General features: G+C 36.7%; 1 protein-coding gene across 1 annotated transcript in view; it reads left to right on the top strand.

Moving 5' to 3' along the window:
- The first annotated feature begins 11320 nt into the window (after positions 1 to 11320).
- The window catches only part of LOC139724568 (transient receptor potential cation channel subfamily A member 1-like), a 43865-nt gene continuing 40895 nt past the window's right edge, over positions 11321 to 14290 (top strand). Inside the window, exon 1 of the mRNA XM_071635699.1 lies at positions 11321 to 11573. Within this exon, the coding sequence (XP_071491800.1) occupies positions 11433 to 11573 (141 nt within the window). The 5' untranslated portion in view covers positions 11321 to 11432. The remainder of the gene's footprint in view (positions 11574 to 14290) is intronic.

The following is a 14290-nucleotide window of genomic DNA, read 5'->3' as shown; positions in this document are numbered from 1 at the left end:
GACTGAAAATTCGTCTTCTATTTCTATGCATATTTTTTGCCATTCATATAGTACATGAGTATAGGAGTGGCGGCCATTTTGAATTGAAAATAAGCTTAAAGGGTGTGTACAGTTCTGGTGGAGGTGAAGATTTAGCTTTTAACATTTTGTGAGATATTCAGAAACCACTCTATGAGATGTCAAATAGCATGCAGTTCTAAGGGGTATCAAAAGTTTATTCGATGAAAATCGGTTTTGAAATGGCTCAGATATCCAAAAACAAGGTGAAACAAAGAGATACTAATAAAGTTGGGGCATGTCGCCTTTTATTATTAGCACTTTTTTGGATATCTCAACCATTTGAAAATCAATTTTCATCAAATAAACGTTGAATCCTTCTTAAAATTACATGCTCTTTCATATTTCATAAGAGGCTTTCATATCTGGCGGCCATTTTGGATTTTTGCGTTTGCCGAAAATGCTCAAGGTAACGCGAGTGGCATCAATCGGATTTGGAATCAGCACCCTCGAATTGACAAGAAACCATCAAAAAACATTGTATATATATAAAAACAAGGTTAGGTGCACTTTCTATGGAGCCTAGCCTGGACTATATGGTCGATGAGTGTATTTTGATGTGCCTTTCTAAAAGCCTTTCGTTCCATTTGTGGCAAGTTGAAGTATGAATCTATCCCTTTCATGGCAGTACTTACTGAGGCTTTCAACTCATATCTAAAATGTATTCGGCTCTGGTCAATATCAACCCTAAAACCACATATTGCTCTTTTAGTGTCGCATTATAGTCAATACAAATCAACCCGACAGAAACCCGCCACATTAGCCAATATTGTGTATGCTGTTTGTATAAAAGTGGATTTGGCGTACTTTTCCGTTGCAATTTTATTTGACTTCATGTCATTTCATTTTGCCAACAAATTCGCAAATTGAAATATCAACTTTTTACCACAGGTCGCATTTAGTAGAGGAATGGAATACATACCTTTGATACTTTTTTTTCAGGTTGACGTATGTGAAGTAATGGTGTAATCAGCTGTGGTATTTCGGCTCTAGGAATATTTTCTTTGTGCATAGACAAGACTGGCGAAATGTGTATTGGTCATGTTGGTCATGTATCAACAGCTAATGTCATCACCTACTAGTTATTCCGTCTGTCTATCTGTCTGTATGTGTTCTCTCTCTATCTCTCTGTCTCTCTCTCTGTCTGTCTGTCTGTCTGTCTCTCTCTCTCTCGCTGTCTCCCATTATCTTTGTTTCCTGATTGTGCGTTTGTGCATAAAAAGGGAAAGAAAATACAAATTTATGATACCAAATTTTAATGCGATGAAACCATTTAACAGTCTTGGAGCAGGAAAAAGCCACACTATGGGAGAGAAATTCACGTTGAAAATTAAGGGACTTAAAACAGGAACTCATTTTCTTCATTTTGAGTTGAGTTCTGTAACATGTTTCTCGTTTTATGAAGAAGGTCTATTAATCGCAGCTTATGGTTGATTTTACAAACTTAATTCTCATTATTGCGGTACTTAAACTTAATAGATACCTCATATCGGATTACCTTTTCCAACTAATCAATTTCATTTTCTTTCAACATTGACAACAACAACCAACAATGCAAATCACAATCAAGTAGACGCAAGGTAAAACGGGTTAATGTACTCTTTTTTATTCTCTTTCCCTTAATGATTTCCTGCACACACACACACACATAGGCCTATAACTCGGATGATGACGATGAATGATAGAACGCTATGGGGTCGGATGTACTTTCCGTTATAGATGGCAGTTGTCTATTTAGAGTGTGGTCTCCTCCTCCTCCTCCTCTCTCTCTCTCTCTCTCTCTCTCTCTCTCTATCTATCTATCTATTTATCTTTCTATCCATCTATCTATCTATCTATCCATCTATCTATTTCTCTCTTCACCCTAAGATCGATACTCGACTTTGTTAAAAGAAATTAAAAATGGGAGTTGATAGGGACACGTGCTGGTCACATGATAGACATGCTTGCCTCATACGTAGACTCGTCACTCTCTTACGTAACAGGGATCACACTCCAGCATCAGCGCCCTCATTTTCCTGCTTACTGTTTTTATTTTCTTTCTTTTCAGTCCTATCTATCTATCTCCATCTATTTCTATGTTTCAATACGATTTTCAAGAAACTTCGTATAACCTACCACAGCCTGTATAACATGGAAGATGTTACGCAAAATGTAGCTACACATGATGTTTAATCATTTGAGTGGTATAACATGGAAGATGTATCGCAAAATGTAGCTACACATGATGTTTAATCATTTGAGTGCGTCATATAGGCCGTCAGGTTTATAATTATTGCAGAAGAACATTTTATTGATCACTGCAGCAGTTGACAGATGACTGTTTTCACTTATATAGGCTTGCTATATAGTGGAATTATTATCATTAGAGGACATCGATTCTGTGAAAAAAAAAAAAAACTTTATTCCCCTTTCTTGAACTCGCTATCCTCATTATTTGGTGGTAAAGTCGGAATGGGACCACGGTAATCTCCGCTCTGCAATTATTGATATAACATCCACATCGTAACCAAGCTGAAAAGATTACTATTATTATAGTTCTTTCTCAATGCACCAACTCGTGTCAGTAGGAAGTTGTGATCGATACAGTAATGTGCAGTCAGTTAGTCCTTAAAGGGATAGTATAGTATTGGTGGAGATGAGGATCGGGCTTTTAACTTTTTTTGAGAAATACCAAGTAACCACTCATGATATAGTACAGAGCATACCATTCTGAGAGGAATTCAAAGTTTATTTGATGAAAATCGGTTTTGGAATGGCTGAGACATCCAAAAACGAAGTAAAACAAAGGGATCCTAATAAAAGGTGGGTCCCACACTAGTCTTGCTCTGTTTGGATATCTCGGCCATTTCAAAACCAATTTTCCTCAAATAAACGTTGAATCCATCTTGGAAATACATGTTCTTTCATGATTCATTGGAGGTTTCTCATTATCTCACAAAATTTTTTTAGAAACTTGAGGTTGAGTCTCAACCAAAACTATACGATCCAGTTGAATAATCCCGAAGAAGACACTATCTGAACTGCAGTTTCTCCGTGTGAAGAATTGCTGCTCTGTACATATCTTATCTCCTGTGGCGACCAGGGATGACATCATAGCGCATGTTTTGTATCCAGTGGACAAGACGCTCTTTTTATTATCAACTATTAGTAGTAGTAGTATACGTACCCCACGTCAATATCATTGTCTACCATTCGCTGTCTTCACGGTTCGACAGGCTTTTAAACTGTTGTATCTAGTTTCATATTAGGGTTTCTGTGATCATTTCGTTCCCTCGATTGCTCAGGTAACTATGGTTACAACATTTCCACACAATGAGTCGAACTATCCAGCTCATCTTCTATAAGATAATATAAATAAAAACGACTATGATTTATGATTTTTCATTAAGCGTGTTCTTCTCCCGAAATTGTCAGTTGTAATTTAGCCAGAGTGCATGTACGTGATAAAGATAATAGGTCCCTTCCAACGCACGACGAGGTATTTGACTATGATTTCGGATCTATTCATGAATGAAAAATGACCAAGTTGGAAAATAGCGAACATTGCATCCCTCGCGTACTATCTCCCTACCGACATTTTCCTTGGCGGGCCGGCGTTATAGTGATCAAAGTTCAGAGTTAAAATTTAAAAAGGAAGGTATGTTATCGGTAATGACAAAGACAAAAGAACACGGCAGACATTCAGAAAATGATAAGATAATGCCTCTTCTTATTTTCATGTCACACTTGGAGAATACTTATTCTAAAGCTTTCTGTCCTGCTCGCATATTTTCTTTTTGCTTTTACTTTCACGTTACAAAAAATGCACACATCTTCGTGAATAATCATTGTCTCCAGAACTATCTTTCCTTGTTTCTGCTGTTTGATTTCAACGTGTACAGAGGTCTGAATCATTAAGAGCAAATCATTATTTTGAATTAGTTTTTTTTTTTTTATATCGTACAGAAGATTTGAAGTATATCTTTGTCTCTGCATGCTTAATAAGCGCGGATGCCATATCAATGACATTTGCATCTTAGATAGCGCTGTGAGATTAGTGTAAGTTTTTTTTTTTACATTTCTGTTAGCCCAATCATTTTGTTTCCTCTAAACTCTTCGATACCGAGAGCGCGGAAAAGAAGATTTTATTGTTGTTGTTGTCGGGGTTTTTTTTTCTCTTGTTTCTGTTCGTTCTCGTTCCTTGTGTACTGCCATAAAAGTGAACACATTGTGAAGCGTATACTTCATTATCGTAACTTAACAATTTCTCATTCCCTGTCGTACACCGCCAATGTAGCTCTACTTTAGAAAGACACATCACTTTGCATACACACTGTCTCATGTGTATCATCTTGAGATTCTACTCTATACAATGGTATGAAAAATAATGTACTATAAAAAGATGGACGTTAGGTGGCGCTGTCCGAGGTAATTTGAGTGTGACTAGATATTCGTGGTATATGATAATGCTGGGCGAATGTCCATGTTCGTTGGAGGGTGTACCGCGAAGGTAGCCGCGGGTTTGTTCATCTGGCAAGATGTCATAATAAATACCCACTTTTATTGCATCCACCGTGTCCAACCTCTCAAAGAGCGGAACTTGATGCATCATCAATACCCTCTGTAATCGCGCCCGGAAGAACTAGCTGGGTGCAAAATCACGATTCGGTGTTTGTTCGCCGCCAACTCCGTTCGCGTTCCATTTTCCACGATAACTAGGTCTCGGCAAACCTTTAATGATTAGCTTTTAATGACTGTCACTTTTATCTCTAAAGATCTCTGTAATGCATACTTTGTTTGTACTTATATTAGTTTATTGCCCATGCGAGTGATATGCGCACACAAATCTCTATTACTCGTTTATGATATTCGTTGTCCAAGATGTCTGATTATAACCTGAGACGTCTCGGTTTTCATCCTAAACAAATAACACTAATGTAAATGTCTCTGATATTTTCACACAGTATGTCCCATTTTCGGTGACCTCTTCTGGTATGGAATCATGGCTACTGGAGTTTCCATGTCACCTTTCGAAAAGGACAAAAATAATCTAAATCTAACTCACAAAACACGATATATTGGCGTTGGATAAAATGGCCAGAGGGCTTTTTCATCGCGCAGTGTTTGGTGTTATTTCAACAGGTAAAACGTGAGTGCTTTGCTAATTGCGCGGATATTGTGCTCACTGTATTAATAAATCACAAGCAATAGATTTAATAACTGAAGTGTGTGCCAACCGTTTGGGTTTTTCATCAATCACATCCATATATGATATTTGTTTTCATATGTTTCCTTATTCTTTTTTATATTTCATGACTGATTCCAAACTAATTTAACTGCGTCATTCTTAATACCATGCCTCTATCACTCAGTCCACTTCTGTTTATTACACGACCTTAGTAAAAAGCTTTTCCTGTCATGACTGGCAGTTTTCATTCTGTAGATGATTTCCAACAGCGATATAATAATTATGACATTCCGAACTGACCTGCGCTTTGTCCGGGGCGAAACCTGCGTTGTTTGGCTTGAATATATACTCCAGCCCCGTTAGTCCGGGAGGGTTTATTGAATCTTTGATTGAGTCTCTTGACGAGGCCGGCCTTGCCGGGATGCTTTCCCATCCCATCTCGCTCCACCAGTTCCTCCGCATTTAATTAATTGTCTCTCACACCACACCATCTTCCATTAAACTCCGCTTACCTCATTTACCCTCTATTATCGTACAGTTGTCATCTCGCTAAGAGTTCATTCCTAGCTGCGGGAAAGGGGGGAGGGTGTGGTAGTGGAAGAATAACTGCTCCATATCAATCACGGGACTGAGATGCAGTTTGATATGGATTCGAATAATAAAATATCATTAGCATCATTTTTTTTCATTAGCCGCTCTCTCCCTCTATCTACATATCTATCTATCTATCTATCTATCTATCTGTCTGTCTATTTATCTATCTATCTATCTATCTATCTATCTATCTGTCTGTCTGTCTATTTATCTATCTATCTATCTATCTATCTATCTATCTATATATCTATCTATCTATCTATCTATCTATCTATCTATATTCACTCAAACCAAGATATGGAAAGACGAATTGATATTGTTTATACACAAACAGAGTGAAAAACCTGATATAGATTTTTTTTTCAAAGAGTTTTAGGTTTTTTTTCGACAATTAATCTAAAATTGTTGTGTGGAAAGTCCATGCCCGAGATACTCATCATTCGAGATTACCGTTAATATAAAATCTGATTATATGAAAAAGATGACGCATTCATTCATTCATTCATTCCTTTTTTTTTCATCTCTAACAGAACTTGTAAATACAGGGTTTTTTTCACAAAGAATATAAGTACATATTATGTCAACATTGCAAAACAGGATAAATGAAATTCATGGATATACAAATTGTAGGATGATAAAGAAAAAACACAAAGAACATTCTGAAGTTTAGAAAATGTATGGAGATGGGGTAACGCATGAATGACGCATAAGTGCATTGTAGAATAGTGTAACCAAGAATGATTTCGCAAAAATACTGGAAAGAGCTATTCTATTATTTGGCTTTGGGGTCAACATCATTTACCTTTGTGGAATAATAAAAGAAATGATAAAATGAAAATGATGCAACTCTTCTATCTACACGCATCACGAGATGATTCCTGTTGTCATGGAGATAGGACAGTAAAACCGAAGATATTGCCCGCTTGGTTTTAATGACCAGGATGAGATAAGTCAATAGTAAAAATTCGCGCACGCCACCGTCAAGGGATTAATATTGCTAATGTGTTTGCTAAAGAAATGCGCAGTCAACGTGCCTTGCGAAACGGACGTTCAGATTTTGTTTACGAATTGTCGCGGTTGACAAATTGGAAAAGGCTCGAATGGACGGTCAGTCAGGCTGATCATAACTAAAGCTGACAAGGTATGAAAGCAAACTAATGGGAAAAATGAGCTGAGAAATGAAAGAATAAAGATAATCAAGTAGAAGAAGGTAATAATGAAATACCTATTCGAAGATGAGGTTGCTAAGAGATACTGAGGTAAAAGTGAAACTGCGATGTCATGATCATATCTATTGTTTCTGTTTTTCTTATCACTCCGGTTTGTGCTGTCTGTCATAACAGTGAAGTTAGAAGCGAATTCTCCCACAAAAATTAGTGCTGACGGTTTCACATTATTTGTCAGGTTGCACTAACATCAAGGTTCAGTTTCAATAGACACTCTACACCACGACTATTCCCTACGCTGGTAAAATCCAGGACGTAAATAAAAGTCTTCCTTTTGACGCCCAGTCGCATACAAAATGTAAAGTGATTATTAATTTCGAGGACTTTTAACAAAAGTTAAGACAAATATGATGCTGTGAAGAAGAACATAAAGATGTACACAATTATTCAGTGGAGTAGATGAGCTAAGGGCCTAAATAGGATATTATCTAAACAAGATGTATCACTTCCAACAAGTTGGTATTACTTATGTTCCCGATAAAACTTATTATACATCTCTGCAATCGGATCGGTCCATTATCATGCATTATAATCCATTGTAATGCTATGAGATCTCTTCGTTCGTGACATGGATGTTGCGCCTTCAGCGCTACTCGACTCTGATTGGTGGAAATCTTGGCTGTCAGAGAATTATACTGACCAATCCTGAAGCTATAGGCAGCTTGTTCATTCGTTGAAAGGTTGTGCAAAGGACGTGTCTGGGTCTTGAGATTGGAACACTGCTTAGTGTGTGCTGTTGTTTGCATAGTTGTGTGTGTTTGTGTGCGCGTGTGTGTGTGTGTGTGTGCGTGCGTGTGTGCGCGTGTATGTGTGTGTGTGTGAATGTGCGATGATGTGCGTGTTTCTACCTTGTCTTTCTCTTTGTACTCATTTGTTTCATAGTAAATATGATTTATCTACGTTGACAGAATGAACTTTGAATAAAGAATACCGCAAAAAAAAAGTGTTTACGCCATGACTCAGCAAAATTCAGCCATTCTCGTAAATAACCAATAACAGAAGTGAGTCATTAAGTCATGCTTCTAAACATATAAAGTCAAGTAAACAAGAACATCAAGACTTCTCAACAAAGTGATATCTGTGAGGGATGTTTTGGCGCCAAAACGATAAGAAAGGATTAGCGAAATCTATGCCTTTATTGCTTCAATCACTTTGCCTATTACAGGCCAAGTGGTTGTTTGACAAAATAATAACAGGAAAACTGCTAGCCACTTCCATCGGCTACTTGTCAAAACCATCGAAAGTAATGAATCCGGTCTCTTGACATTCTTACAAACTGCACTTGGGACACAATTTTGCAAATTAGGGTTTAATTGCACATTTTTGTTGGTAAGTTTGAGAAGCACTCGAATAACCGTCGGCAGTCTTATGTCAGCTTGATTTGGCAATGATCATTCCCGCTTGGAAAGCTAAATGAGTCGAGTCAAAAACCGATTATTGGCAATATCATTTTATTATGGTAAATGATTAATTTGCGACTATGTGTGCGATATTTAAAGGACAAGTTCACCTTTATAAACATAAGGATTGAGAGAATGTAGCAATATTAGTAGAACACATCATTGAAAGTTTGAGGAAAATCAGACAATCCGTTCAAAAGTTATGAATTTTTAAAATTTTTGTGCAGCAACCGCTGGATGAGAAGACTACTGCAGTGTATGAATAACTTGCGTACAACAATATAAGGAAAATATAAAGAGAATTTCACAAAATTCCATCTTTTGAAAAAAGTACACATTCCCCTGACTCGTTACCGACAAATGTTATGGGCAATATTATTCCCCCTGCCTTTAGAAAGAGGCAAGTCAAGAGCTCTTTTATTATGCGAAAAAAATGAAAATATGTTGAATTTTCTTTTACATTTTCTTTATACTGTTGTACGCATATGACTCACAAGCTGTAGTAGTCTCCTCATCCAGCGTTTCCAACACAAAAATTTTAAAAATTCATAACTTTTGCATCGATTGTCCAATTTTCCTCAAACTTTCACTGATGTGTTCTACTAATATTGTTGCATTCTCTCAATCCTTATGTTTATGAAGGTGAACTTGTCCTTAAAAGCATGACGTATTTATATAGTTAGTTTCTTTTTTTGGCACATTGTAGCTGACCTAACAATGATTTGATTCAATTCAATTCAATTCAATTTTATTTTCCACTCATGGGGTGGAACACCCTCGTCAGCCAAAGGCTGGTTTTCAGAGCGGTCCACAAATATAGGTTAAAAATACAATAGTAATAGTAAAGCTAGTAATAGTAAAAACCTTAAGTAAATTTTAGTATGTCTAAGTAATGATACTGAGGAAGGAATATGTTTCGTTTTACGTTTTTCCGACAAATGTGTTTACTCTGCACTATATACGTTACCTGGCGCAAATGGTAAAGTGGGAACAGCAGCTCTCACTTTACCATTTACGCCAGGTAACGTAGTGCAGAGTAAACACATTAGTCGGAGAAACGTAAAACGATGCCGGCGAAACTCAAGTGAATTGGAACGAACTTTCTAATGATATCAAAGTGTGTAAAGAAGGTCATGTCTGTAGATTGTATTATGAACATATGCTATTATGAACGACACATTACATTTCTTCCACACGAAACGAACGGGTTATCATGTTGAACATCAGTGATGAACTAAAACGGGTATGTATTCAATGCGTCCATTAGACACAACTTAAGTCGTAAAAGCAGTGATAGCGTTTAATAAAGCATAAGAAAAAGAAGAAAATTAAAAAAAAATGAATAACCAGAGCTAATGATTCTTAAAGGCGTGTTGGGGACCAACGAAGGGGGGGGGGGGGGTGGGAGCATATAGTATCCGTACAAATACTCGATAAGAGAATTACCCGAAGTATCCGATGCGGAGACACGATAGAATAGTGTGTGTTTAATGTTATTGTTGTTTTTTTGTTCTGTTTTTGTTTTGTTTTTCTGAATAGGGGAATATCAGGTGACAAAACAAAACAGTATTTTGTAACTTGTCAATATTATAGCTGTCCTTGGAAGGCTGGTATTGGCATTTGCATGACCATTGCTTTCTTATCTCCTAAACTTAGTTAGATTGTCTATCGGCCTATTATAGTTTGTTAAATGTTTTTCGCAGATATACAGCCCAGCCATATTCTACTCTAAACTTTATCATCTAGAATTATACCGCTTTATTTGTCCATCAAAGAATGTTGACTCACTTTGTAAGTTACGCAAGAAAAAAAAAGCAGGTGATAAATCGCAAAGACAACTTAATTGCCTTCGACGTTCGAGGTATCAAAGTCTCCATTTTGTGTGAGATGCGGGACCTCCGGAGCTGCCAAGATATACACAAATATAATTGCTGCTTTTAACGAAATGTCACAGTTGCTAATTGACTACTTGAGGAAGTCAGTCTTTTGTGTGTGTGTATGAGAGAGAGAGCTAGTGGTTGGCTTGGCCGCAAAGCAGGGAGCTTTTAGCGCGAAACAAGCGCTCAAAATTAGCGAGTGTTCTCATTTCGACAGTCACTGTGGTTTCGTAACATCAATATTGGCGGGTGATGAAATGACACATTTTCAAGTAGAGCGGTTTGTTTGTTAATGTGAACTATACGACGGAAGCGAAAGAGGAACAAATAGGCGCTCTGCAGAAAAAAAAAAGGAATTTTCACATGATACATTTGAAGTGTGGATGAATCAGCATTCTCTGAACGGAGGGAGAATAAAAACCAAAGCACAAAGCAATCAAGATGTGCGCCAAACTCCCGCCGAAATCAAGCATCACCAACTGATCAGTCACAGGTGACGGGGGGCCTTGCCGCGCTGATTACACACAACTCGTCAATCTTTGGATCAATGGCGGCTTGGTATCCTCTTTATTAGTGGATTCTTATTGCTCTCCACTCACTCGGATGCCTTTCGAACATACTGGAGCCCCACGCTCAGAGGATGACGTCGACGTAATGTTATGAAACCTTTGACTGAAGGAAGAACGTTTTTTTTTTTTTTTTTTTTTTTTTCGGTTGGAGTCATATCGTTTCGCACTGCGCGGAACAGTCAACAACGGCAAACCACCACGACACTTCAAAAGATAGGTCATCCCTTAGCGAAGTCAAACCCCTACCAGATGCTCACGTTACGCTTTGAATAAACTTGTGTTTTCCAATAACATTGGCTCGCCGTCGGAAGCTTTCTGCAATTGTAACTAGTGATTTTATTTTTAGCAACACTGCAATATCGGCACTCTGTGAAGTTTACGACGCAGTGATTTTCTCATGTAGAGGGTGTACGATGCACTGCTCGAGCTATTTACGAGACTTTTAACGTCAACTCTTCGAAATATAAAACGTCTAACAATTCACCGTTCATGATTTTGTTATAATCAGCGCTGTGTTTCTTTGTTTCCGATTCTCAACCATGAAACGAAGGAGTCTAGGATCGATTTTGAGGTCTAACCCGAAGTGGAACTACTTCACGGGTCGGTTGAACCAGGGCGACCCTACGGACTGCTACCGTACCTGCGAGAACGGATCGCCCAGTCACGACATGAAAAGACTGGTAAGACGAGACTAATCTCTCCCCGTAATTCTCTGTTCTCTTTGATATTTCCTCTGTAACATTCCCGAAGTCTTACAACTAATGAACAGGACCTTTTTTTTGGTGTTAGTAAATGAACGGATTTCATCAATAACCTAACCTACGTGTTGTCACGTAAAGAAATCTTATTACGTTTCGTTTGTTCGGTCCGATTCGTATCATTTCTGAAATAATCTTTTTTTTTTTGATAGAAATTCTGACCCATGCTTTTAGACATCGGAGAAGATACACTAATGTAGGGTACATGCAGGTAATATGAGACTATTAAGCTCATTTGCATAAATGGCATGAAGATGCATACAGAGAAACCCATCAAACTTTGTTTTTGGGAATTAGCAACTATTCATCCTTCCTTTTATATAGCATTTGCACCAATCAAATATTTTTGTTGACAGTTAATATGCAAATTATGACATCATCGCACAAGTCTCATATTACCTGCATGTGCAGGTAATATGAGACTGTGCATGGTAGACATTGTGTCAATGTTAAAATGACAATCTTATGTCTTAAATTCATGAGTTTTTTTCTATTGGTGTTGTATGACTATCTAATTTTAATAGATATCATATGAATATTATCTAAAACTGAGACAAATAACACAATTTTAAGCCAAAAATTGATTTTAAGCATGAAACGCAATTTTCCGTGTGTTTGTACACAAATCTCAGAAATTCTCAAATTTGACGCCGACATGAGATTTCATTACCGACATGAGATTATTACGTAAAGGTCTTTTACTTTTATTTTCACAAAATAGGTATCAAATGTTGCACAAAAGTTTAAAGAAAAAAAGATAATCCTGATGGGCATTTTATTATATTTTATTATTCTTTTTTTTTTGCAACTGAGCTAGGCCTGGCTTAGCTTAGTTGCAAAAAGAAAATTGATAAAATAATAAAATAATGAAAACCGCGGAAATATCACACCAAACTTTGAGACCCCAGTCTTTTGTGGTTAAAACTATGAAAATTGTGAATTCAAATGTTTGAAGTAATCGTGTACAGTATCTAACACATATGAAATAACACTTAAACTGAAGATTATAGCACACCAAATTAATTGTGGCACTAATTTGGAAGCACCCTATCTAAAGTACACAAATATTAATTTACATACATGTTCATATAGCTGTGTGTTGTACTTTGTGATACATTTTTTATATACTTTGAATATAAAAAACTGTCAGAGAAGAAAATGAAGTATTTTGATGTTGGCTTCTATCTAATTAGGCAAGTCACTTGAAATCAGAGATGTCAATAAAACCTGTCCGCCATATTGACGTCTCATATTACCTGCAGCTTGTTTGGTCTTGTTGGTTCCCTTTGAAGCCATATAACACATATTTAGTACAGTACATAGACCAAAACACACTTTCTTTGGTTAAACCAATCAATGAGCTTACGTAAAATGCAAAGAATTGATTTCACACACAATAACTTTACTTACACCAGTGTAATTGGTGAAATGTCAAATCTTATATCAAGGCTAAAAAATACTGTAATTTTTACATATCTTTTCAGTATTTGGTGATATTCTCACCAAACTTTCAGTCAGCGAGCAGGAAAATCATCAAGAACTAAGCACAGTGATGATATCAAACTATAGATGGCGTTATATGCATTTAGGAAGTGGTTCAGGTGGAGTAATAAGGGTTTTTAAGTCACGCGTGCCATATTACCTGCAGTCTCATATTACCTGCATGTACCCTATACAAATTTGATTCATTTTTTCGGTTTGTATCTCGTTGATGGCCAAATCATTACCTGGTTCTTCTTTGCGTAAATACTAGCAAATCCTTCAGAAAGTGTTCAAGTCGTAACATGCACTATATATCTCAACAAGAGATTTTCATGTTTCCTGTGCCGACATAGAACCAAATTGAGAGTCTCAATGGTCGTGATTTTGTAAGATTTTTCGTGACACTCAACTATCTTCCCAGAGTGTGAAAATTGTTGGCCCGCTTTCTAAAGATGAAACGGAGATTCCAAGGTCAGTTTTCGTCAGATGCTCACAGTATTTTCTTTTAGCAAGTTCATTCAGTGTCATTGTTGAAGGTTCTTAATTTATATCGTAAATTGTTGGAATTCAATAGTCAAATGAAACAAAATACAATACAAAGTAATACAATACAGGATAATATCTAAATCGCCGTCGATCGTTGCTGTTTGAAGAATAAGTTGCAAAGGGAAATTCACACTTTTGATTAATGTCAGTAATATAGAAAGAAAACGAAAACATATGCACATAATGATACTATAACACTGAACTATTATCACTACTTCTATGACTACTTCTATTACTCGGTACTATGCTACTATCATTGACTATACTACTACTGCTGCTGCTACTACTACTACTACTGTTACTACTAGTAATGATAATAATGGTAATAATAATAATTGTTAGAGCATTATAGATAATAATGATGATGATAATAAAAAGAAGAAGAAGAGCAATAACAACAACAAAACAATTAGGATAACATTGGTAATGGTATTATTGATGATAAGAATAACGCTAATAATCTATAACCAAAACCCCTCTCTCTACTCTTGTTGCAGAACAACAAGTTTTGAAATGCATTTTGGAGATATGTGTATTAGTAAAGGAGCGGATGAGACCTTTAGAGGGCAGTTCATGAAGTGTTTTGTCAGATTTTTCTTTTCTGAAGAAAA

The sequence above is a fragment of the Diadema antillarum genome, unplaced genomic scaffold (genome assembly GCF_040938485.1).
Source record: "Diadema antillarum isolate AM-2024a unplaced genomic scaffold, OU_Dant_1.0 scf00000221, whole genome shotgun sequence".
Classification (NCBI taxonomy): Eukaryota; Metazoa; Echinodermata; class Echinoidea; order Diadematoida; family Diadematidae; genus Diadema; species Diadema antillarum.
This window is presented reverse-complemented; position numbering and strand designations above follow the sequence as displayed.